This window comes from Pezoporus flaviventris, unplaced genomic scaffold, assembly GCF_033815535.1.
Source record: "Pezoporus flaviventris isolate CSIRO_AGI_PZ_B2104156 unplaced genomic scaffold, CSIRO_AGI_Pfla_v1 ptg000468l, whole genome shotgun sequence".
In the NCBI taxonomy this organism is placed as follows: domain Eukaryota; kingdom Metazoa; phylum Chordata; class Aves; order Psittaciformes; family Psittacidae; genus Pezoporus; species Pezoporus flaviventris.
Genome location: NW_026893015.1, coordinates 143,066 through 166,642, shown reverse-complemented (window position 1 = coordinate 166,642; position 23,577 = coordinate 143,066). Strand labels below are relative to the sequence as shown.

The window sequence follows — 23,577 nt, the reverse complement described above, 5'->3', positions numbered from 1 at the left end:
CTATGGCCTTGGCTACAGCTTCGGAGGCCTGGGCTGCTACGGCAGAGGAAGGGGATACAACATCTGCTAAGGGCCATTGACAACATGCCTGAAACCACTCACGTACATTCTAGAAACACAGACACAGATAGTGGAAGCACGTCTGGGGTAATGCTGGCACACCAGTTCACCTTCCACAATTCCTTCTCCTGTGGCACAAAGCAAGCAGGGAAGGGGCCCGACCAGGCTGCCTGGTAACATGGCCCATGGATGTCTTTTCTTCTTCTCCAAATTCCTCCTCTGCACCACCCCATCTACTGTGTGTAGTACTGTGTGCTCCACCAGCATCTTACAGGCTAATCAGCAGTAGGGGACCTCCAGTGGGTTTCTCCCCAGTCAAGACTGAAAGACCTCACTGCTCTGACAAAATCTACTGCATGCAGAAGACCTCAGTGCATGGTCACCATACTTGCACCTCAGCTCTCTTCGTCCTTATGCCTGTGTATTTTCATGCTTTTGTCTCAATAAAGTTCTGCATCCCAACCTCTGACACCTCTTCCCCATTCTTCCACCATGGCTCTTCCAACTTCACGCAGCACAAAGCCAGGGCTCAACAGGCCGTCAGTGTGAGTGAAAAAGGCCACCAAAATTCTCCTGGGAAATATACCACCACAACCAACAACGGCTGGCACCTGGGGTGCTTTCACAATGTGATAGAGGTTTGAGCAAGTTCTGGCTCAAAGACAGTCTTGAACATGACAACACTGCCATGAGCATGCCTCTGATGGAACCACCACAGACTCACGAGACCATTTGGATGGAGTCCCACGGCCACCCACTGAGAGAATCATGGTCCCATCCCCCTTGCTGCAAGGACCTTGGGTATCCCATGCAGTGTGTGCAGGTCACCACCCTTCCTGCTCTGAGATCCTCTTCTGACTCAGGTGGGTGTCCTTGTTTCACTGTCCTTCTGGATGAAAGGTCCCCATTCTACACACGCCAGAGTTCCCTGGCCCTGGTCTCACCTTGCTGTAGAGTTCACAAATGATGACTTGGAGGTTCCCCAAGCCATCAGCAACTCTTCATTGAAAAGCCCAGCAGAGACCCACGCAGGGGGTCTCCTGACCACCATCCTCCCTGCTGCAGAGTCTCTGGACCACCTCTGCAGGGGACCCCAAGATACCACCCTTCTGCTCTGAGGTCACAAACAAAGTCCCCACTCTGAGGTCACAATCCTCCCCACCTTGGTCCAGCAAGGCCCTGCATGGGGCACTGGAGACAAGTGCTGGACCAAGGCTGTGACCCAGCTCGGCTGCAAAGATGGGTGCCTCTGAGTGGAGCTTGGCTGGGCAACAAGTGCTCACTGAGCAAGTGCTCTATCACTCCTCTTCCAAAAGAGGATGGGGGGGGGGGAAGAATAAGGTGAAAGCCTCCATCTGTAAGGCCTCTCACCACCTCACCTCACTGAAACCACCCACATCCTGGAAGCAACAACAGGGATTGTGGATGCGCATCCGTGGTAATGCTGGCACATCAGCTCACCTTCTGCAGCTCCTTCTCTCATGGCACAAAGCAAGCAGGGAAGGGGACAGAACATGCTGCCTAGTAACATGCCCCGTGGACCTCTCCTCTTCACACACTTCCTTCTTTGCATCCACCCATCTACTATGTCCAGTACCGTGAACCACAAACAGCATCTCACAAGCTAAAAAATCATCGGGGAACCTCCAGTTGTCAACTCCCAGTTTTGGGTAGGAAGACCTCAGTACTGTGACAAAAGCTACTGCAAACAGAAGACCGCAGTTGATGGTTTCCCTGCTTGCACGTCAGAACAGCTCTCTTCCACGTTATGCTTACACCTTTTCACTCTGTTGCCTCAATAAAGCTCTCCTGCATCCCAGCCTATGACCCCTCCTCTTCCTTTCTGCAACTGAAGCTCTTCCAACCTCATGCAGCACAAAGTTAGGGCTCAACAGGCCATCAGTGTGGATGAAAAAGGCCACATGGATTTTCCTGGGAAACAGGTAACCATCACAAATAAAGACTGGCATCTGGGGTGCTTCCACAATGTGACACAAGCCCACCACTGCCTCAAACTAAGTCTTGAGCATAACAACACCCTCCTGAGCATTACGGTGATGATGTCTCCCCAGGCTCATGAGACTACTCATGGAGGGTTCCAAGGCCACCAACACAGGGACTCATGGCCCCATCCCCACATGCTACAAGGACTATGGATAGCCCATGCACTACGGACCTCCTTACTCGGTGGTCCTCATCTGACAGAAGTTTAGGTGTTTGTAGCACTGACCTTCTTGCTGCACGCACCCCATTCCACACACGTCAGAGTCCCCAGGCCATGGTGTCATGCTATGCAGTCCCCAGATGCTGCCTTGGGGGGAAGCTCAGGCCACCAGCTGCTCTTCACTGCAGGCTCCACAGTGGCTCATGAAGGAGGTCTCCTGACCACCATCATCCCTGCTGCAGAGGCTCTGGAGCATCTGCGCAGGAGACCCCAAGCCAACATCCCTCTGCTCTGAGGTCACACAGGAAGAGGCTGCAACACCAGCTAAGGGCCCTAGACAACATTCCCAAAACCACTCAAGTACGTCCTAGAAGCAGAGACACAGATCGTGGATGCACCTCTGGGGCAATTCAGGGACATCCACACACCTTCCGCAGCTCCTTCTCTTAAGGCACAAGGAAAGCAGGGAAGGGGACAGACCAGGCTGCCTGGCAACTCCCAGACTTCCTCCTCGTCTTCAAATTCCTTCTTTGCATCACCCTGTCAGCTATGCCCAGAACTGTGTGCTGAAAACTGCATCTCACTGGCTAAATATCATGAGGGGACCTCCACTGCGCTCCACACCAGGCAAGTCAGGAAGACCTCAAAGCTCTGACAAGCTCTGTGGCAAACAGAAGACCTCAGTGCATGGGCACCCTTCTTGCACCTGAGACAGCTCTCTTCCACATTATGCCTGTACTTTTTCACTCTTTTGCCTCAATAAAGTTCTCCTGCATACAGGTCTCTGACACCTCCTCACCCTTTCTTCTACTAAAGCTGTTCCAGCTTCATTCAGCACAAAGCCAGGGCCCTCCTCTTTGAGACATGGGGGAAGCTTCTTGCATCTTCTAACAGAAACTTCCCACGTGAGCCCATCACAAGTACAACCCTACAGCATGAAAAGGCACCACGACACCCATAGAGCTCACCCAACACGAAAGGACAGGCCTACAGACAGGACTACTGACCTTGCAGCAAGTCAGGGAGGAACCTAATGCAATGGAAGGGGCACCCTCTCACAGCCAGCACAGACCCAGGGCTACAAGGACATGGGGCCCCCTCTTCACAACCCAGCCACAAACCACAGCCATGAGTGTCACAGGATGACATCAATGATGACAACCCCACCTCTCCAAAGCTTTTGCTGCATGTCCTGCAAATTGCCCTGACAAGCACCATCAACACCAAGCCTTTGGTCTCTAGTACTTAAAAGCTGCCGCCAGGGCCAGAAGGACACATGCTCAACAGGAGGACATGAACTTCCAGAATTCTTGGAAGGAAAACACAACCACAGGTAATTACCTGCAAGGATCTGACATGCACCAGCTGCTTGCACAAACATGCTGTCATGCACAAAGGCTCTCTCAGCCCCCTCAGGCTCTCCAGGACCAGCATAAAAGCCGGCCCAGAGCCTCTGTCCCTCACTCGCCTCTGCTGACGCCTTCTCCTGCGCGCTCAACAAGGTGAGCCTCAAGCCCCTTGCCCTCTGCTCCTGCCCCCCTGCCCCGGCTCTTCCAGCACGCTCTGCCCCAGCCTCAGCACCCCTCACGCCTCCCCACTTGCTGTGGGGTCACTCCATCACATTGGCCCGGTCCTTAAGGATGTGGAACAGGGCTGGCCCCACATACAACTCCTGAGCTACACTACTTGAGACTTGCCCTCAAATGGACTTTGTGCTACTCATCACGAACCGCTGGGCTCAGCCCTTCAACTACGCAGCAGCCCAGTGCACTGCCACCAGACACAAAAGGTACTTTGTCAGCTTGTGGATGAGCATGTGAGGGGTGAAAGGGTCAAAGACTTTACAAAGAAATTCAAGGGAAGCACCAGCCATGGCTGTCTCCTCATCCACAATGATGGGCACTCCCATGGAGAGGAGACAGAGTTCAATCAAGCGTGATTTACCATTTGCAAATATATGCTAGAACTTCATCTCAATTTCTGGTCCTTCCTGGCATTCACAGTCCGTTCTGGGAAGACTTCCTACATCACCTTCCATGGGAACATGATCAGACTCAAGACCTTCTAGTTTCCCAGTTGTGCCTTCCTAGTCTTCTTCAAAAGAAGAGGCCATTCAGCTCTTTCCTCCTGTTCAGGAACCACTTCCAGGCGCTATTAACTCTCCTAAAATACATAAGACACACCTCCCAAGAAGAACAGGCAGCTCCCTCAGTATTATTGGTTACCGTCATGCCCCAGGGACTTCCATACATTCAGTCCAAAAGCTCTCCCTCTGACCTCCCTATAATTTCCCCAACCACAAAACAGCTCACCTGACAATCAGCCTGCAAAACACTCACCTTGGATGAACCGGGGCAGGCCTTGCCAGCCATCAACCCACCAGCATGAATCCACCACTAACAGGGCCCAACCTCTGTGGCCATGTAAAGCACCTCTGCATCCAAACCCCTCTTTAATCTCCAAATCAACTTTCACCTGTCAACACTGAGCAGAGAAATGGCGTCACGCAGTGGCACTACCCCAGGCAAAGATCACAAACCTGGTGCACGATTCCGCTGGCAACTGCTCCCTAACACCTCTCCCACTGACATCCTCACAGGCTCTCCAGAACCACAACAGCCTTTGTGAGGTGCCCCACATCTAGCAATGCGTCACACCAGAGTCCAGACTGAAAATGTGCAAAAGCACAAAGGGCACAAGGAGATCCACATTGACGCCCACAGAGCTCACTCAATGGGAAAGGACAGGCCTAAAGACAAGCTAAGGTACTTAGCAACAAGGCAGGGAGGGAACAAATGGAACGGAAGAGGCAGCCCCTCATGCCACCAAAACTCCAGAGCCCAGACCAGCCCGACAGGGCTGCAATGAACATGGAGCCACCTCTTCACAAGGCACCAAAAACCACAACATACAAGTGCCACCGAATGACCGCAGTGATGACACCCCACGTCTCCAAGGCCATGGCTGTATCTGCAGAACAGCCTGACAGGCATCTTCCATGCAAATGGTCCCAGAAACCTACTCTGACTTCAAGGCTGCCGCCAGGGCCAGATGGACACGTCCTCACCAGGAGGACATGCAAAGGGAGCACTGTGGGAAGGAGAACACGCCCCAGCTCATGACTTGCCAGGCTGTGGCACGCACCAGCTGCTTGCTGACAAATGCTGCCATGCGCAAAGGCTGTCCCGCCCCTCGGGGACCAGCATAAAAGCCGGCCCAGAGCCTCTGTCCCTCACTCGCCTCTGCTGACGCCTTCTCCTGCACGCTCAACAAGGTGAGCCTCAAGCCCCTTGCCCTCTGCTCCTGCCCCCCTGCCCCGGCTCTTCCAGCACGCTCTGCCCCAGCCTCAGCACCCCTCACGCCTCCCCAGCCCCACAGCCCCACACCAGCCTCCCCACTGCCTCGCCCTCCCGCACCACAACCCCTCGCACCCCCACACACGCCGCTCTCCCCACACCCTCTTGTCCATTCCCTCCTCCCCTCTCCTCTCCTCTCCTCTCCTCTCCTCTCCCCTGCCAGGGCCCCTCCACACCACAGACATGGCCTGCTACGACCTCTGCCGCCCCTGCGGACCCACCCCACTGGCCAACAGCTGCAACGAGCCCTGTGTCAGGCAGTGCGAGGACTCCCGCGTCGTCATCCAGCCTTCCACCGTGCTGGTCACCCTGCCAGGACCCATCCTCAGCTCCTTCCCCCAGAGCACCGCCGTCGGATCCTCCTCATCCGCTGCCGTGGGCAACGTCCTCAGCGCCCAGGGAGTGCCCATCTCCTCTGGGGGCTTCGGCTACGGCCTTGGCTACGGCTTTGGAGGCCTTGGCTGCTATGGCAGAGGAAGGGGATACAACATCTGCTAAGGGCCTTCCCTACAAGATCTGACATGAAATGCCGCAGCCTGGATTCGACACCATTAATTGAGAACACCTGTCGGGGTCAATGCTAGTACATGGGCTTTCTATCACACCTCCTCCTTTCAAGGCATCATGAGAGGAATCTGGGTAGGTTACCAGCCCAGCCTCTCTGAAAACATGGCTCATGGACCTCCTCCTCCTCTTCTCCTACTGCTTTCTTTGCATGACCCCATCAGCTGTGTCCACTACTGTCTGCTGCAACCACCACATCACATGCAAAAAGCTATCAGAGTACCTCCAGTGGGGTGCTCCTAGTGCAGGGCAGGAAGACCTCCATCCTCTGCCAAAATCTGCTGCATTGCAGAGGACCTCGTAAGATTGTCACCCTACTTACACCTAAGGCCCCTTCCCTTGTACACTGTGCTTTTACGTTTTCACTCTTTTGCCTCAATAAAATTATCCTGAATTCCACTTAGTGACTCCTCCTCTTCCTTTCTTCTACCAAGGCCCTTACAACTTGACATGGCACAAAGCAATAGCTCAACGCGTCATTGGGGTGGATGAAGAAGTGCCACAAGGCCTCTCCTAGTAAATGAGCCAGCACAACCAGCAACAGGACAGACTGCTATCTGGGGGCTTCCAGAAGTGACCTAAGCCCACCCCTCACCCAGGCTCAAACAAAGGATACACGTTTGCAAAGATTCCTTGTGCATGCCTCTGATAAAACCTCCCTGCATCACCACACAATTGACCAACTCTCCTACCCAGCATGGGTCTCCAGCCCTCCCAGCAATCAGAACCACAGAATCATGTAGTTAGGCAGGACCTATGTGATTTGGAGAGAAGCAGCTTCAACTTCCCCTATCAAGCAGGGCCAGCCACAGCGGCTTGTCCAGGACAATAGCCATTTGGGTACTCAGCAGCCCCCAGCATGAAGATTCCACAATGACTTCCACTCTTCGACCATGCTCACACTGAAAAAAGATTGCCTTCATTGCCCATGAAATTCCATCTCTTTTCCCTTGTGCCCACATCCTCTTGTCCCACCACTGGTCACAAGCCTCAGGGCTCAGCACTTCAGCCACTGCCTTCCAGCCTCCTCACCGGCCCCATCACAATCCATACTTTCCTGCCTTGCTTCTCTAGTGTAGAGAGCTTAACAACAGAATGGCTAATCTTGTGGTTAATGTTCACCCTGAGTTGCTCAAGAAACAGGATGTACATCTTGCTGAAGGTGGCGCCACGGTATCTTGCTGAGATGGCGCCACGGTATCTTGCTGAGATGGCGCCACGGTATCTTGCTGAGATGGCGCCACGGTATCTTGCTGAGATAGCGCAACGGTAATGCTTGGGCAAGCTGGGACAAGCCGGGACATGTCGAGGCATGTTGAAGCAGGAGGCGGTCACGGTTGCTTGGGAGGCCCCTGCGTCAGCACGGGCTGACCAATGATTTTGCTGTATCCTAGCAGGAAATGTATCTAACACTGCAGGCTATAAAAGGGGTTGTATCTTGCTAAATAAACGAGACTTGCTGACCATGAGAGCATGAGGCTTGTCTCCCGCGACTCCAACAAATGGCGCCCGAACAGGGACCCGAACGGGGAACGGGGACCCGAAGGAGTTGCGTTGGGTGCAGGTCTCGACTTAAAGACGGCTTCTGCAGGACTGCAGTGACACATCGGTGTGCTGCTTGCTTTCTGCTTTGGCCCAGAGTGCAGCATCGGCTGGCTCTGCTGCTACGCGCTGCCGACGCCTGGAGGGTGCAACAGATCCGGTAAATATGGACAGGCAAGCGGCGTATGATCTTTTTACAGGGACTCGACTAGCGGGGACCCGGAATACAGGGCCCCGACTAGCGGGGACCCGGATACAGGGACCCGGTCGACGGGGACCCGGATACAGGGACCCGGTCGACGGGGACCCGGATACAGGGCCCCGGTCGACGGGGACCCGGAACGGCGAGTGAGCGGCGCCGGCGGCAGCGGCCGGGAAGCGCGGGCAATGCTGCTGCGGTGGCGTGACGGACCCGGGTGCTTCGACTAGCCGAAAGAATCCGCCGCTGGGGCGAACCAGACACTGCTGCGTCGGGAGGCCGATCCGGAGACCGAGGTTACAGGACGACCCAGAAGAAGACGATCCGGAAAAGGCTGGCCATGAAAATGGACCGAGAGGTAGCCCTGGACTTATTACAGTGCTTCTTATAAAAGCGGGGAACTGAGCCCTGAACTTTTTACAGCGCTTTTTATAAAAGCGGGGAATTGAGCCTGAGACTCTAAAGCAGCTAGCAGGTCTAGTGGCTAGGGAAGACTAAGATATTTTGCAGATCCTAATACAATATTTGAGGAGAGTGAGTGGCGAAAGTTTGGTGATGAGTTATTTGACTCAGTGCTTAATGATTATAAAAAGGCAAAGAAACTCGGTAAACCACGGAGGGAAGTAATGAACTGTATAAAAAGAGACAAGGCGGAAAAGAAAACTGCCGCGGTAGCAATGGAGAAACTAGGAACAGACGTCCCCGGTCGGTTGAAACCGGGGGAAGATTACAACTCGTTCCCCCCCCGCAGCTCGCAGGAGCACAGGGTTTCCCACCCCACCCCCCCCACCCCCCCTTTCCTTTTCTCCCCCCTCCATCAGAAGGTGCCACGGAGGAGGTGTAACCCCCTGCTCTCCCACCACCCCAGTTCCGAAAGTAGGGACTTTGAAAAGGACAGAGAAAGTGTATTAGAAGGGATACGCATGATAAATGTCGAGGAATCCGAAAGAAAGAGGACGGTGCCTCAGCGCCGGATCGATGGCGGCGCCACTGTGAAGCACGCAGTAGAAAATAGAGATCATGCGCTAGCGGGAGATTTAAAGGAACCGCGAGCCTCTCCAATCCACTATGCCCTATAGTGAAAAAAAAAAAAAAAAAAAAAAATTTAACTCAGTCACAGAGGAGCCAGGTCTGCAGATGGCCACATACCGAACGAGATACACCTGATAAGAAAGACACAGCTGCGAGCAACGGAGACCCCGAGTTCGGCGCAGGATCAGCCCCCGAATCCCCTGAATCCGAGCCAGATTTATATCCTCTGCTTCCAGACCCTGACTCTGTCTCCCGGGTGGGTCTGCTCAGACTTACTGGCCCCGGAGACGCTCAGTTGTAACAATGGGTAACCAGATATGTGATCATTACTGGGGAATTTTCTGCAATGGGCATCTTTGCATATCCTATGTTTACTACACAGCGGGGGGCTAAAGAGTGGGAAGCTCTATATGTTATGATTTTTTCTTGCAATTGACAGGGAGAGCCCATACAGTTTCTCTGTGATACTCATGTACTAGAAGTTGGTAAATATAAGTATGTCCAGGTTTCTGTCAACCCTTGGAGACCTCTGTAGATACTGCTGGCCACTTCTTCCAGCACAGGCTGGCCACCTGTGTTGGAATGAGTGTGCATTTTGGTCAGTATAAAAGCCCAAGCCTCATACGATGTGGGTGAGGCAGAGCCTCTGCGGGGACGCCCGCTAAGTTTGAGCCTGCCACCTCGCACTGCAGTGATGCTTCTCGGAGCTGGTTTGCTGTTAGTCTCCACAGGGTCCTTGTTCTGTACGTGGGACTGTAGTGGGAGTAATGATGGTAATGATGGCTTTTGCAGGGACCTAAAAAAAAAAAAAAAAAAGAGGGGGGAAGAGAGAGAGTAATGATGTTACATTTAACTTTAACCTGTCTACTTCTGAAGAACTGATAACCTGGGGGAGGCGGTATATTTGTGTCCTCCTGCCTACAGGTCCATGGTGACTGCCTGCAAAGTTTGTCAAGCCTTGCCATGAGCTGGACAGACAAATGGATAAACCTGATGCCTCAGCTACAGGAGCTGACCGTGATTACCCCAAGCAGAATGAGATAGAGGAAGAGAAAGAACAAATAACTGCAAAACATCACTTGGGGGCAACTGAAAAGTAACATCCTGAATATGTGTGCTTGTAAAGTAGCTATTATTAGAGGTTGTGATTTTGTGTATAAAACCACCTGTATTTACTAGCTAGTTGCTAATAAGAAACTGCACCTTGTATTGTATAGATTTGTCACTTGTAAAAGAGATGTCAGAATATGGAAATTTGCAGTAGCCGCTAGAAAATGCTAAGGCAAAAGCTAGAAAAATTTTAATACAATGGTAGTGTTATAAAGCAGGTGACATCGAAGGCAATTCCTGATTTGTTTTAATGTTGACTGTGTAAGACATGCAACACTGCAGAACCTTTTGTTGTTGGAACAGGGACATGGATGTGAAGAGTTTGATGGAATGTGTTGTATGAGTCTCTCTGATCACTCTAATTCCATTCATAAGCAATTGGCGCTATTGAAAGACAAATGCGAAAATTACAAGAGACAAGTGATCCTTTCACAAACTGGTTAGCGTCCTTTGGATTATCTCCCTGGTTAATTACTTTGATAGAAAAAATTGTTTTGGTGTTGGCTATAATCTTGTTTGCAATCTTGCTTTTACCATGTATTATGCAGTGTTTGCAAAAAATGATATCGAATACCTTTAATCATAATATGGCTATGCTTGCTACTAAAGAAAACGGGGGAAGTGTAGAGAGCTTAACAACAGAATGGCTAATCTTGTGGTTAATGTTCACCCTGAGTTGCTCAAGAAACAGGATGTACATCTTGCTGAAGGTGGCGCCACGGTATCTTGCTGAGATGGCGCCACGGTATCTTGCTGAGATGGCGCCACGGTATCTTGCTGAGATAGCGCAACGGTAATGCTTGGGCAAGCTGGGACAAGCCGGGACATGTCGAGGCATGTTGAAGCAGGAGGCGGTCACGGTTGCTTGGGAGGCCCCTGCGTCAGCACGGGCTGACCAATGATTTTGCTGTATCCTAGCAGGAAATGTATCTAACACTGCAGGCTATAAAAGGGGTTGTATCTTGCTAAATAAACGAGACTTGCTGACCATGAGAGCATGAGGCTTGTCTCCCGCGACTCCAACACTCTAGGAGCACGTAATGGGAGACAGTGACAGAGCCTTCCTTCAAGTACAGCTCAACAATAGACACTGCTCTAAACTTGGCCAACACCCTGTTGTTGGCAACAACAGGGAAGACACAGAGGTTGGTCAAGGACAATTTCCATTCCCAAAATCCACACCTAAAACCACAGCCCGTCACCCTGACCTTGCTGGGCATGGCAGTGCTTTCCAGGAAGGTTTCTTCTGTCACCTTCCCTAGGAATGAGGTCAGGCTCAACCGTGGGCTCAGCCCCAAGGACCCAGTGGTCCACTCAACATGGGGATGGGCAGCTTGGAACTGAGGGAGAACATAGCCAGTGGGGGTGTAGTGGCTTCCCTGAGCCCGCACCACCTAGTGAACTGCACCCACTATAGGAGCCTGGGTGCTTAAGTAGAGAGTTACAGAGGGTAAACACAACAATTCGGGGTACTTGGAAGGACTCCCCCCATCACAGGGCTCACCAGCTTCAACCAGGCCCACCAGGACCACAGCCAGCTATCAAGAGCAAACCTCTTATGACTGCTTGCAAAACAACACACAGGAAGGGCACCAAGAAGGCAGAAGCCCTGTAGAGGCACCATCCTTTCTACCACCTACAACCTCACAAGCAAGAGGGGCACCAAGACACGCACAGAGCTCAACCAACAGGGGAGGACAGGTCTAAAGACAGGCTTAGCGACCTGATAGCAAGGTGTGGAGGGACTGAATGCGAAGGAAGGGGCAGCCCCTGATGGCCAGCACAGCTCCAAAGCCCACACCAGCATGACAGAGCAGCGAGGATACGGGGGTTCCTCTTCACAACGCATCTCCAAACCATACCACATGAGTGCCACGGGATGACCTCACTGATGACATCCCACCTCACCAAAGCTTTGCTTGCATGCCATGCCAAATGCCATAACATGCCCACCAACACCAAGACTATGGCCTCAAATACTTCTACCTGAAAGCTGCCTTCAAGGCCAAGTAGACACGTTCTAAACAGAATGACACGAAATTGCAGAATTGCAGGAAGGAAAACACAACCACAACTAATTGCTTGCACGTATTTGACATGCACCAGCTGCTTGCACAAACATGCTGTCATGCACAAAGACTGTCTCAGCCCCCTCAGGCATTGCAGGACCAGCATAAAAGCCGGCCCAGAGCCTCTGTCCCTCACTCGCCTCTGCTGACGCCTTCTCCTGCACGCTCAACAAGGTGAGCCTCAAGCCCCTTGCCCTCTGCTCCCGCCCCCCTGCCCTGGCTATTCCAGAACGCTCTGCCCCAGCCTCAGCACCCCTCACGCCTCCCCAGCACCACAGCCCCACACCAGCCTCCCCACTGCCTCGCCCTCCTGCACCACTGCCCCTCGCACCCCCACGGCCTCCGCTCTCCCCACACCCTCTCTTCCATTCTCTCCTCTGCCAGGGCCCCTCCACACCACAGACATGGCCTGCTACGACCTCTGCCGCCCCTGCGGACCCACCCCGCTGGCCAACAGCTGCAACGAGCCCTGTGTCAGGCAGTGCGAGGACTCCCGCGTCGTCATCCAGCCTCCCGCCGTGCTGGTCACCCTGCCAGGACCCATCCTCAGCTCCTTCCCCCAGAGCACCGCCGTCGGATCCTCCTCATCCGCTGCCGTGGGCAACGTCCTCAGCGCCCAGGGAGTGCCCGTCTCCTCTGGGGGCTTCGGCTACGGCCTTGGCTACGGCTTCGGAGGCCTGGGCTGCTACGGCACAGGAAGAGGCTGCAACATCTGCTAAGGACCATTGACAACACCCTGACAACAGCAACAACGCCTTGGAAGCAACGCAAAGGACTGAGGATGCACATCCACACTGCTCCTGACACATCTATCTGCTGTCCACAGGTTCTACTCTCTAGGTACCAAGAAATTAAGCACAGCCTGTGTTGCCTGGTAACATGCCCCATGGACCTCCTCATCTCACTTCCTTCTGTGCGTCAACCATCTGCTATGTCCAGTACTGTGAGCCACAAACAGCGTCTCACAAGCTAAGAAAGATTCAGGGGACCTTTATTGGGGTCCTCCCAATTCATGGCAGCAAGACCACAGTGCTCTGTCAAAATCCACTCTAAACAGGAAACCTCAGTGGATGGTCGTCCTACTTGCACCTTAGACCCGCTCTCTACCACCTTATGATTTTACATTTTCACTCTCGTCACAATAAAGTTCTTCTGCATTCAAGTCCTTGACGCCTCTTCTCCTTTTACCATGGCTCTTCCAGCTTCATGCAGCACAAAGCCAGGGTTCAACAGGCCATTGGGGTGAGTGAACAAGGGCCACAAAGATTTTCCTATGAAATATGCCACCACAAGCAAACCGACCCATGGAATCCTTCCAGAACATGACACAAGCCCATTACTGTCTCAAAGAAAGCACTGAACATGACATTGCTCCCCTGTGCACGACTCTTATGGAGTCACCCCAGCTTCATGAGAACATTTGGATAGGGTCCCAGGGCCAACCACAAAGGAACTCATGGCCCTGACACTGACTGCTGCGAGGACCAATGGTATCCCATGCAGTGTGCACTGGTCTCCACTCTCATTCTCTGGGATCCTCTTCTGAGTCAGGTGTGTTTTCCTGTTACACTGACTTTCTGGCTGCCTTTTCCCCATTCCAGCCATGTCAGAGTGCCCCGGCCATGGTCTCACCTTGCTATGGGGTCCACAAATGATGCCTCGGTGAGGTGCTTATGTGGCCACCAGCCCCTCGTCACTGCAGGCCCAACAGTGCAGGGGGTCTCTGGACGGATCATCCTCCCTGCTGCTCTGTTTCTGGAACAAATCTGCAGGGGACCCGAAGCCAAGATCCCTCTGTTCTCAGGTCACACAGAAAGCCCCCAGGGTGAAGTCACAATCCTCCTTACATAGGCTCAATGGAGCCCTGTATGGGGCACTCGGAACAAGGAGGAAGAACAAGCCTGTAACCCAGTTCTCCTGTGAAGATGGGGCTCTGAGGTGGTTTGACCTTGGCTGGGCAACAAGTGCTCAGTGAGCGGCTCTATAACTCCTCTTCCTGAACCGGGTAGGGGAAGAATATCCTAAGTAGACACAAGGATATGGAGATCACTCACCACGTCCCAGTAGAAACAAAACAGACTTGACTCAGTGAAATCAATTTATCAAAAGTCAAAGTAGAATTAAGAGAAATAAAAACAATTATTAAAACACCTTCCCCCAACCTCTCCCTTCTTCAGGGTTCATCTTCCCTTCTAAATTACTTACTCCCTTGTGCAAAATAGCACAGAGAGATGCAATGGGAATTGTCGTCAGTTCACACCACGCTGTCTCTGCTCTTATTCCCCCTCACACCCTTGCCCTTCTCCATCATGGGGCCTCTTCCACAGGAAACAGCCCTCCACGAAATTATCCGTGTCTTTCCCACAGTCTCTATTGGATTTGGAAAAAGCTTCTGGCATCTTCACACAGAACCAACACAGCAGCCCAATGGCTACCAAAACATTGCCACGTAAACCCACTACAGACAGTGACAACCTCACAGGCAGAAGGGCACCAGGACACCCACAGAACTCACCCAATGGGAAAGGCCCAAAGGCAGGCTTGGTGGCCCGCCAACAAGGTGAGGAGAGACTGAACACAAAAGAAAGGGAAGCTCCTCGCAGCCAGCACAGCTCCAAAGCCCAGAAAAGGATGACAGGGTTGTGAGGACATGGGGTCCCCTCTTCACAAGGCACCCACAAACCACACCACAAAAGTGCTAAGAGATGACCTCACTCACAGAAACCCATCTCTTCAGTGTTTTGGTCACATGAACTGCCAGCTGTCCTGAAATGCACCATCAAAACCAAGTATTCAGCCCTTATTAGTTGCACTTCAAGGATGCCGCCAGGGCCGAATAGACACGTCCTCACCAGGAGGACATGCCAAGGGAGCACTGTGGGAAGGAGAACACGCCCCAGCTCATGACTTGCCAGGCTGTGGCACGCACCAGCTGCTTGCTGACAAATGCTGCCATGTGCAAGGGCTGTCCCGCCCCTCGGGGACCAGCATAAAAGCCGGCCCAGAGCCTCTGTCCCTCACTCGCCTCTGCTGACGCCTTCTCCTGCGCGCTCAACAAGGTGAGCCTCAAGCCCCTTGCCCTCTGCTCCTGCCCCCCAGCCCCGGCTCTTCCAGCACGCTCTGCCCCAGCCTCAGCACCCCTCACGCCTCCCCAGCACCACAGCCCCACACCAGCCTCCCCACTGCCTCGCCCTCCTGCACCACCGCCCCTCACACCCCCACGCCCTCCTCTCTCCCCACACCCTCTCTTCCATTCTCTCCTCTCCTCTCCCCTGCTAGGGCCCCTCCACACCACAGACATGGCCTGCTACGACCTCTGCCGCCCCTGCGGACCCACCCCGCTGGCCAACAGCTGCAACGAGCCCTGTGTCAGGCAGTGCGAGGACTCCCGCGTCGTCATCCAGCCTTCCACCGTGCTGGTCACCCTGCCAGGACCCATCCTCAGCTCCTTCCCCCAGAGCACCGCCGTCGGATCCTCCTCATCCGCTGCCGTGGGCAACGTCCTCAGCGCCCAGGGAGTGCCCGTCTCCTCTGGGGGCTTCGGCTACGGCCTTGGCTACGGCTTCGGAGGCCTGGGCTGCTACGGCAGAGGAAGGGGATACATCTGCTAAGGGCCATTGACACCACCATGGCACCAACCACCCACACCATGGAAGCAACGACATGGGTTGTGGATGCACATCCATGATAATGTTGGCACATGGGCTCTCCATCCATGTCGCTTCCTCTCAAGGAACCAAGAGAGGAAGCAGGGCAAGGTGTCAGCCCATACTGCCCCATTAGGTGGCCCTTGGACCTCCTCCTCTTCTCCCTCTTCCTTCTCTGCATTGCTTCTTCCCTCGTGTCATCCACCCTCTGCTGCAAACACCTTCCCACTAGCAGCAGCCCACCACCGGTCTGTGCCACTCACAGCAGTGAAGACCTCAGGCCTCTTGTAACATCTATCACATAAAAAAGGATCATGGTGCCCTGATTTACACCTCAAACTGGTTCCACTTGGTGCTCCTGAACCTTTACCTTTGTTTTTCCTTAATAAACTTCTGCATCCCAGCCAGAGACACCTCCTCCTCCTTTCTTATCCCAGTCATCATCCAACCTCACCCAGCACAAAGCCAGCACTCAGCAGACCATGGGGTGGGTTGAAAGAGCACCTCCAGACCTCTCTTTGGAAGTGCAGCACCAGCCACACCACACAGTGGCACCCCGTGGGCTTCCAGCCTATCCACAAGCCCTTCACCTACTCTAGTAACTGCTTGGACATTCGAATGCACTTCTAACCATGATGGAAGCTCCTCCTATGTGCTGGGTAACATTGCCTGGATCCGCGCTGCTCACCACACCACGCTGTCACTCCCCCTCCTAAATGGAGAGAGCAAAGCAAACATGAAATCCTTTCACAAGCCAACTTAAGGACAGGAGATTACAGAACCACAGAATCACGGCATTGGTGGAGTTCAAAGGCACCTTTAAGATCATCCAGTCCAACTCCACTGCCACGGCACTGGGACACCTTCAACTCCACCAGGCTGCTGATAGCCTCTTCCACCTATTCCCCAAGTCCTTCCCTGCAGTGATGCTCTCAATCCACTCTTCCTGCAGCCTCTTTGGGATTGCACGAATCCACACGCAGAACCTTGCACTTGGCCTTGTTGGACCTCATGATGCAAGACCTTCGCTTGCCCAGACAAAGGCTCGGGAGCAGTAACACTCATCTGGCAATGCCTCTGGTGCAATCTGCTCCTGCCAGCACAATCCTAACCAAGGCTTTTCTCCAGCCCTAACAAGCAATAGTCTCAGTGAAGCAGGAAGAAATGCCTGGTGAGGTCCTTCTGGATGGCAGCTACTCCTCCCTGCTTGCCAACATCAGCAAGCATGCGGTGGGCACGTTCTGCCCCATCATCCGGGTCGTTGATGAGGATATTGAACTGGAACAACCTGCATCCGCGGTCATTCTGCATCATTCAGCTCCAAAGAGGCAGCTTTCCAGCGCTGGAGGAGGTCCAAAGCCCCACAGCACAATTCACTGTGTCCACCCGTCTGCTTTGGGTGCAGGCAGAGCCACCGGGCATGGCAGGAGATTGATTGTGCCCCGTGGAATGTCCTAGCAGAGAAGGGGTTGTGCTGGGTGACGCCTTCTGCTAAGGCCAGCAGAGGCCACCAATCACCCAGGTCATTAATGAAGATGTTAAAGAGGAGAAGCGTGCTCAGCTCTGGGAGCCCCAGCAGGAGACAGACACGAGCCTGCTCCAGAGGGGACCTCGACAGAAACGGATGTGGACATCTTAGAACAGGTCCAGAGGAGGCCGTGAAGGTGATCAGGGGGGATGCAGCAACGCCTTGGCCACCCCAGCACCCAACCTGGGGGCACAGAAATGGGGTCTGAGCCCCCCCCATGACCCCTGTTAGTCCTCACCTCAACCAAGGAATCAGGAGGTGGTTGATGGGCATCAGCTGCCTCAGAAGCCTCTGGAAGCTTCCAGGAGGTGTCTGTCAGGACTCTGAAATCAATTGGAGTACAGGTAAAATAAGCAGATAATCTTCACCAAAAGGCTCCAAAATGACTTCAGGGAGGGGTCGAGGGTGAATAAGAGACTGAACGAGTAGAAATGCTGCTGAAAACCAAACCAGACACCTCACAGGATAGCAGTGAAGGGGACTCAGAGGGGTAAGAAGCAGGGTAAATGTCCTGATTAACCAACAGCCACCCCGAAACCCACCTGCAATCAATAAATCCATCACCAGACCCAGCAAGCAGCTGCTGGGGAAGGAGAAATAACCCACCGAAGGTACAATCCCCCCCTTCCATGTGTCCTCCACCTTGAAGTAAATACATAAAACTACACTGGAATAAAGGCCAATGAGGAAACCAACCTGCAGAACACTTCTAGAAGGGCAGAAAGCCAAACCGAGGTGGGAAACTGGATGGAAAACCCTGCTGAAGTGAATCGTGGAGATCAACCGGAGATCAACCACCAAAAAATGGCAAAAAATAGAGGGGAAAGAGAAAAGACCCAATTAAAATCATAAATGAGAAGGAAACACCAAATCTAAGCTGTGAAAAAGTGAGGGGACAATGACACAAGGACGAAATGGGGCTAGAAATGCTGATAACAGCAACAATAGAGTCATGGAATGGTTTGGGTTGGAAGGGACCTTCCACCAGATCCAATCCCCCTCCAATGAGCAATAAGACCCCAAACATCTGCCCTGGGTACCAAGGACCCTTCAGCACATGGTTCCTGCACCTATCACACGTCACCATTCCGCATCCATGCTGTTCTTGAACCAGCCATGTGGGGCTTTGCCATGTTCCCCCCTTCACTGAGGCATCCTGAAGGCACTGCCCCACCACTTGTGGTGTCCATGTCACCTTCCTTCTGTGCTTCAAGGTCCTTGGGACACTCATGTGTGGTTCACTCTCACGGTTTCTCCTTGTGGCAGGACACCATGGGACCTTCTCAGCCCATATCCCTCATCCCACATTGGTTTGGGATTGGGATAAGCAAGAGGAATGCCCAGAGAAGCGGTGGCTGCCCCATCCCTGGCAGTGTTCAAGGCCAGGCTGGACACAGGGGCTTGGAGCACCCTGCTCTAGTGGAAGGTGTCCCTGCCCATGGCAGGGGTTGGAGCTGGACGAGCTTTAAGGTGCCTTCCAACCCAACCCATTCCATGATTCTGTGATGAGCAATCTGGGTCCAGAAGAGGTAAAACCTTTGAGGATAAAGCCAGGAGCTGGGTACAAGGACACACAGACATGAACTGACCTCACTGGGCTGCATTTAGCTGATAGGGTAGATGTGAGCACCATGAAGATGCTCCTGAATTCTCCTCAGCAGCAAGCAACCATCCTGTTGGCCAGGTTAGAGGTGGAGAAAGCTGTCCATGTGCTTGCCTTCAAGAGCATGCCCACACCTTCATGTCCCTACAGCCCCTGGTTGATCCCGGAACCTCCATCTCCCATCACACGCAGAGATGGGGATAAATGGAATTGGGATGGAGCTGTCAAGGGGTTGATGTTGCTGCAGCTACGGAAGGGTCCATTTCCTTTTGTCATTCCTTAATTGTCAGGGGTTTGTTTCAAGTCTTTATCTAGCTTAAAAAGATTAAAGCATCCTAGTTTTGGTTTCCATGGCAATAGAGACAGTGGGTGTTCAGTGCTCATGGGCTGGAGATGTTGGCACCTTGCATTCATCACCAGGTGCAGAAGACAGAGCAATATGCTTCAAGGGTCCCAGAAGAGAAGGGAAGCCATGGCCTGGAAGGGTCAAGGAAGAGGCCAAAACCCAGTCCCGGGGCTCGGGGATGTAGCTTGGGGGAACTGATGTTTGCAGGCAGATCTTCATCTTGAGGGGAGCTGAGGATGTGGCAGTAGCCTCCAGGCCTCCTGCATTGAGTCAGGGAACGTTTTGGGTTGCAGAGCACCCATAAAGGTCATCTAGTGCAACCCCAATGCAACGAGCAGGGGTATCTTCAACATCCTGGTGAGTATCAGTGACTGGGTGGGTGCCTCTCCCACAGCACCCACTGCTGTGAGCATCCCAAGTGATGCTGCGGCACCATCCATGATGTCCCTCTGTAGCAACACTGAGGATGGGGCCGGGGGTGTCAGCAGGACCCCAGCCCTCATCTTCTCTAAGCCCAACATCCTGTACCTCTGAGTGCAAGGTCCTGCACATGGGTTGGGACAATCCCGGGCACAAAGACAAGCTTGGGGGATAGATGGATGGATGATGGATGGATGGGTGGATGGGTGGGTGGATGGATGGATGGGTGGATGAAGGATGGATGGGTGGGTGGATGAATGGGTGGGTGGATGGATGGATGGGTGGGTGGATGGATGGATGGATGGGTGGGTGGATGGATGGGTGGATGAATGGGTGGGTGGATGGATGGATGGGTGGGTGGATGGATGGGTGGGTGGATGGATGGATGGATGGGTAGGTGGATGGATGGATGGGTAGGTGGATGGATGGGTGGATGGATGGGTGGATGGATGGATGGATGGATGGATGGATGGATGGATGGATGGATGGATGGATGGATGGAGGATGGATGGGTGGATGGATGGAGGATGGTGAGCAGCCCTCTGGAGAAGGACATGGGGTGATGGTCTATGAGAAGCTCCCCATGACCCAACTTCAGTGAGTGCTTGAGCCCAGAACCCCCTCATGTGCTGGGCTGCACCCCCAGAGCGTGAGCAGCAGCTCAGGGAGGGGATCCTGCCCCTCTGCTGCGGGAAGGGGAGACCTGAGAGCAGCTCCAGTGCCTAAAGGGGCTGCAGGAAACCTGGAGAGGGGCTTTGGACAAGGGCCTGTAGGGACAGGCCGAGGGGAACGGCTTTAACCTGCCCGAGGGGAGACTGAGATGAGCTCTTAGGCAGAAGCTCTTCCCTGTGAGGGTGCTGAGGCGCTGGCACAGGGTGCCCAGAGAAGCTGGGGCTGCCCCATCCCTGGCAGTGCTCAAGGCCAGGTTGGACACAGGGGCTTGGAGCAGCCGGTTGTACAGTCATACATGTGTGCATGTGGGCATACATGGGCACTGTGCACCTCATGTGTGTTCAGGTAGTCAGTAAGGGCACACACATATGTGCGTATGTGTCCACCTGGTTTGTGTAGGTAACACGCACGTGTGCTGTCTCTGCACATACATGTGCATGTGAGTGCACAGTAGACACGCACACGGTGTGCATGTATGTGCCAGCGTGTGTGCAGGCTCTGTACTGCACAACGCATGCATGGGTGTGCAAGGAGTATATGTGCAACATGTGTGCAGTGTTCGCACATGGAACTCGAGTGCGTATGTGTGTGTGAGCCGCGTTTACATGTGTAACGGGCACGCACATGAATATGCACCATGTTTACATAGGTGGCTGGTGTGAACATGTATGTGTGCTGAAGTGTGTCCTATGTGCAGTGCTCCAGGGCACTGCTTGCACTGGGTGCACACGTGTGTATGCAGCGAGTACATGCACATGTACCACATGCGTTTGCACACTGTGCAAAAGCATGAGTGCTTGTGTGCACATGTACACCATGTGTGAGCACATGTATGTGCACCAAAGCGTGTGCTGTGCTCAGGGGTACAAAGTTCCAGGGCACCCTTTGCATCGGGTGCACGTGTGTGTGTGCAGCATGTACACACATGTGGTACCACACATGTGTTTGCACTCTGTGCACACGTGTGTGTTCATGCGCATGCAACACACGCACACGCATATGCCCAATGTGCACACATGTCCACACACAGACCATGTGAGCAAACTGGCTCCATGTGCAGCGTGCTGCAAGCACACGTGTGTGCACATGGCTGCATGCCGGGCTGGAGCATTTGTGCGCACACACATGTGTGCAATGTGTACACATATGTGCTTTACATGCAGTTGCATGTGCACTCACATGTCTTTACTTGTGTGCACATACATGTGCGAGTGAGTGCACAGTGGATATGCACACAGGGTGCATGCATGTGTTAAGTGTGCATGTGTGTGTGAGGTGCGTAAGCGCACCATGTGTGCTGTGTTTACATGTGTAACCAGCACTAACATGTATGTGCACCGTGTTTACACATGTAGAGGGCATGCAGAAGTATGTGCACCGTGTTTACAAGTGTAACCCGCCTGCACATGAATGTTCACCATGTTTACACATGTAACTGGCGTGCACACGTACGTGCAGTAACGTGTGTGCTCTGCACAAGCACCTGCACGCGCAGGGAGCAGACTCGAGCGTGTCGCGTGTACATGGACGTGTGTCACATGGATGCGCCTGCACCCTGTGCACACGTGTGTTCACGCACACGTGACACACATACGCGCACACGTATGTCCACTGCACACGCATGTCCACGTGAGCCAGCCCTGTGTGCAGTGTGCTGCACACAAGTGTGTGCTGCATGCAAGTGCATAAAGCTCCAGGGCACCCTGTGCATCGGGTGCACATGTGTGTGCAGTGTGTACACATGTACCACACGTGTTCGCACTCTGTGGACATGCATGTGTTCATGTATGTGCGACACATGCACACGCATATGCCCAACGTGCACACATGTCCACACACAGACCCTGTGAGCAAACTGGCTCCATGTGCAGCGTGCTGCAAGCACACGTGTGTATGCATGGCTGCATGCCGGGCTGGAGCATTTGCATGCACACACATGTGTGCGCTGTGTACACGTATGTGCTTTACATGCAGTTGCATCTGCACACACGTCTTTACTTGTGTGCACATGCATGTGCGAGTGAGTGCACAGTAGATATGCACACAGTGCGCATGTATGTGTTAAGTGTATGCATGTGTGTGCGAGGTGTGTATGTGCACCACGTGTGCTGTGTTTACATGTGTAACCAGCACTAACATGTATGTGCACCGTGTTCACATGTGTAAAGGGCATGCAGAAGCATGTGCACCGTGTTCACACGTGTAAAGGGCATGCAGAAGTATGTGCACCGCGTTTACAAGTGTAACCCGCCTGCACATGAACGTTCACCATGTTTACACATGTAACTGGAGCGCACACGTACGTGCAGTAACGTGTGTGCTGTGCATGGACACGTGTCACATGGTTGCGCCTGCACCCTGTGCACACGTGTGTTCACGCACACGTGACACACATACGCGCACACCTACGGCCACCGCTCACCGCGCGCACGTCGGGGCACGTGCACGCGCACGTGCACCCGCGTGTCCGCGCGCACACACGCACGTGCCCTCTACACGTGTGCGCCGCCCTCCGTCACGTGCACGCGCGCGTGCACAGCCGGCACGCCCCCGTCGCGCGCGCGCGCGCCCGGCTCTCGCGTGTGCGCGCACACACACACACGTGCCCACACACGTGCGCGCCGCCCTCCGTCACGTGCCCTTGCACGCGCGCGTGCACCGCCGGCACACACCCCCCCGCCGCGCGTGCACCCACCGCGCATGCGCGCCCGCACCCCTCCGCTCTGCCTCCGAACTACAACTCCCATCATCCCCTGCGCCTCCCCCCCTCCCCCGCGCCCCCACCTCCTTTTGGGAGGGGGGCAAGTGGGCGTGGCCTCAACAGCCGGCGGGGCGTGTCCCACCCCGCCGCGCCACGCCCCTCGCGCCGCTCCCCATTGGCCGTTGTCGCTGGTGACGGCGGGGACGCGGCGCGCGCGGGCGCGCCGGTGGCGGCCTTAGTCGGTGTTGGGGGGGGTGGGGGGGGGTCCGGTCCGGTTCGGGTTCGGGTTCGGGTTCGGGTTCGGGTTCGTTTTGCCCTCGTTAGGGGGTGTGGGGGGGGCGGTGGTTGTAGGGCACGGACCATGGGAGGCCGAACCGGGAGCGGAGCCGCCGCCAGCGCCGCCGCTGCCCTGCGGTAGGACCGCCGGGAACATGGCGGAGAGGTGAGGACCGGCACCGCGGGGGGGCAATGGGGGGGGGGGTGAACTCATTGAGGCCCCCTAAGGGGGACTGCGGGGCTGAGCCCCCCCATTATAAGCGGCTTCCACCCCCTTTCCAGCACCCT

The 23,577-nt window shown here is 54.2% G+C and overlaps 3 protein-coding genes and 1 pseudogene across 4 annotated transcripts in view; all 4 read left to right on the top strand.

Annotated features, from left to right (window-relative positions):
• The first annotated feature begins 3,580 nt into the window (after nt 1-3,580).
• Nucleotides 3,581-6,078, top strand: LOC133263813 (feather keratin 1-like). The gene is made up of 2 exons (XM_061443682.1): nt 3,581-3,710; nt 5,732-6,078. Exons 1-2 carry the CDS (start codon nt 3,581-3,583, stop codon nt 6,076-6,078), a joined length of 477 nt encoding a protein of 158 aa, XP_061299666.1.
• Nucleotides 6,079-12,500: 6,422 nt separating this feature from the next.
• Nucleotides 12,501-12,815, top strand: LOC133263810 (feather keratin 1-like). The gene has a single exon (XM_061443680.1). It carries the CDS (start codon nt 12,501-12,503, stop codon nt 12,813-12,815), a length of 315 nt encoding a protein of 104 aa, XP_061299664.1.
• A 1,708-nt stretch (nt 12,816-14,523) lies between these two features.
• Nucleotides 14,524-15,707, top strand: LOC133263812 (feather keratin 1-like; annotated as a pseudogene).
• Nucleotides 15,708-23,374: 7,667 nt separating this feature from the next.
• The window catches only part of LOC133263794 (rho GTPase-activating protein 39-like), a 116,654-nt gene continuing 116,451 nt past the window's right edge, over nt 23,375-23,577 (top strand). For both annotated transcript variants that reach the window (XM_061443664.1, XM_061443663.1), the window contains exon 1: nt 23,375-23,455. In XM_061443664.1, the coding sequence (XP_061299648.1) occupies nt 23,445-23,455 (11 nt within the window). In that variant the 5' untranslated portion in view covers nt 23,375-23,444. The remainder of the gene's footprint in view (nt 23,456-23,577) is intronic.

Excerpts from the sequence above, each read along its gene's own strand:
- LOC133263810 (XM_061443680.1), top strand. The coding sequence starts at position 12,501 with ATGGCCTGCTACGACCTCTGCCGCCCCTGCGGACCCACCCCGCTGGCC.
- LOC133263813 (XM_061443682.1), top strand. The coding sequence starts at position 3,581 with ATGCACCAGCTGCTTGCACAAACATGCTGTCATGCACAAAGGCTCTCT. Across the intron at positions 3,711-5,731 it reads GCCTCTGCTGACGCCTTCTC|CTCCCCTGCCAGGGCCCCTC; the intron begins CTGCGCGCTCAA and ends CTCTCCTCTCCT.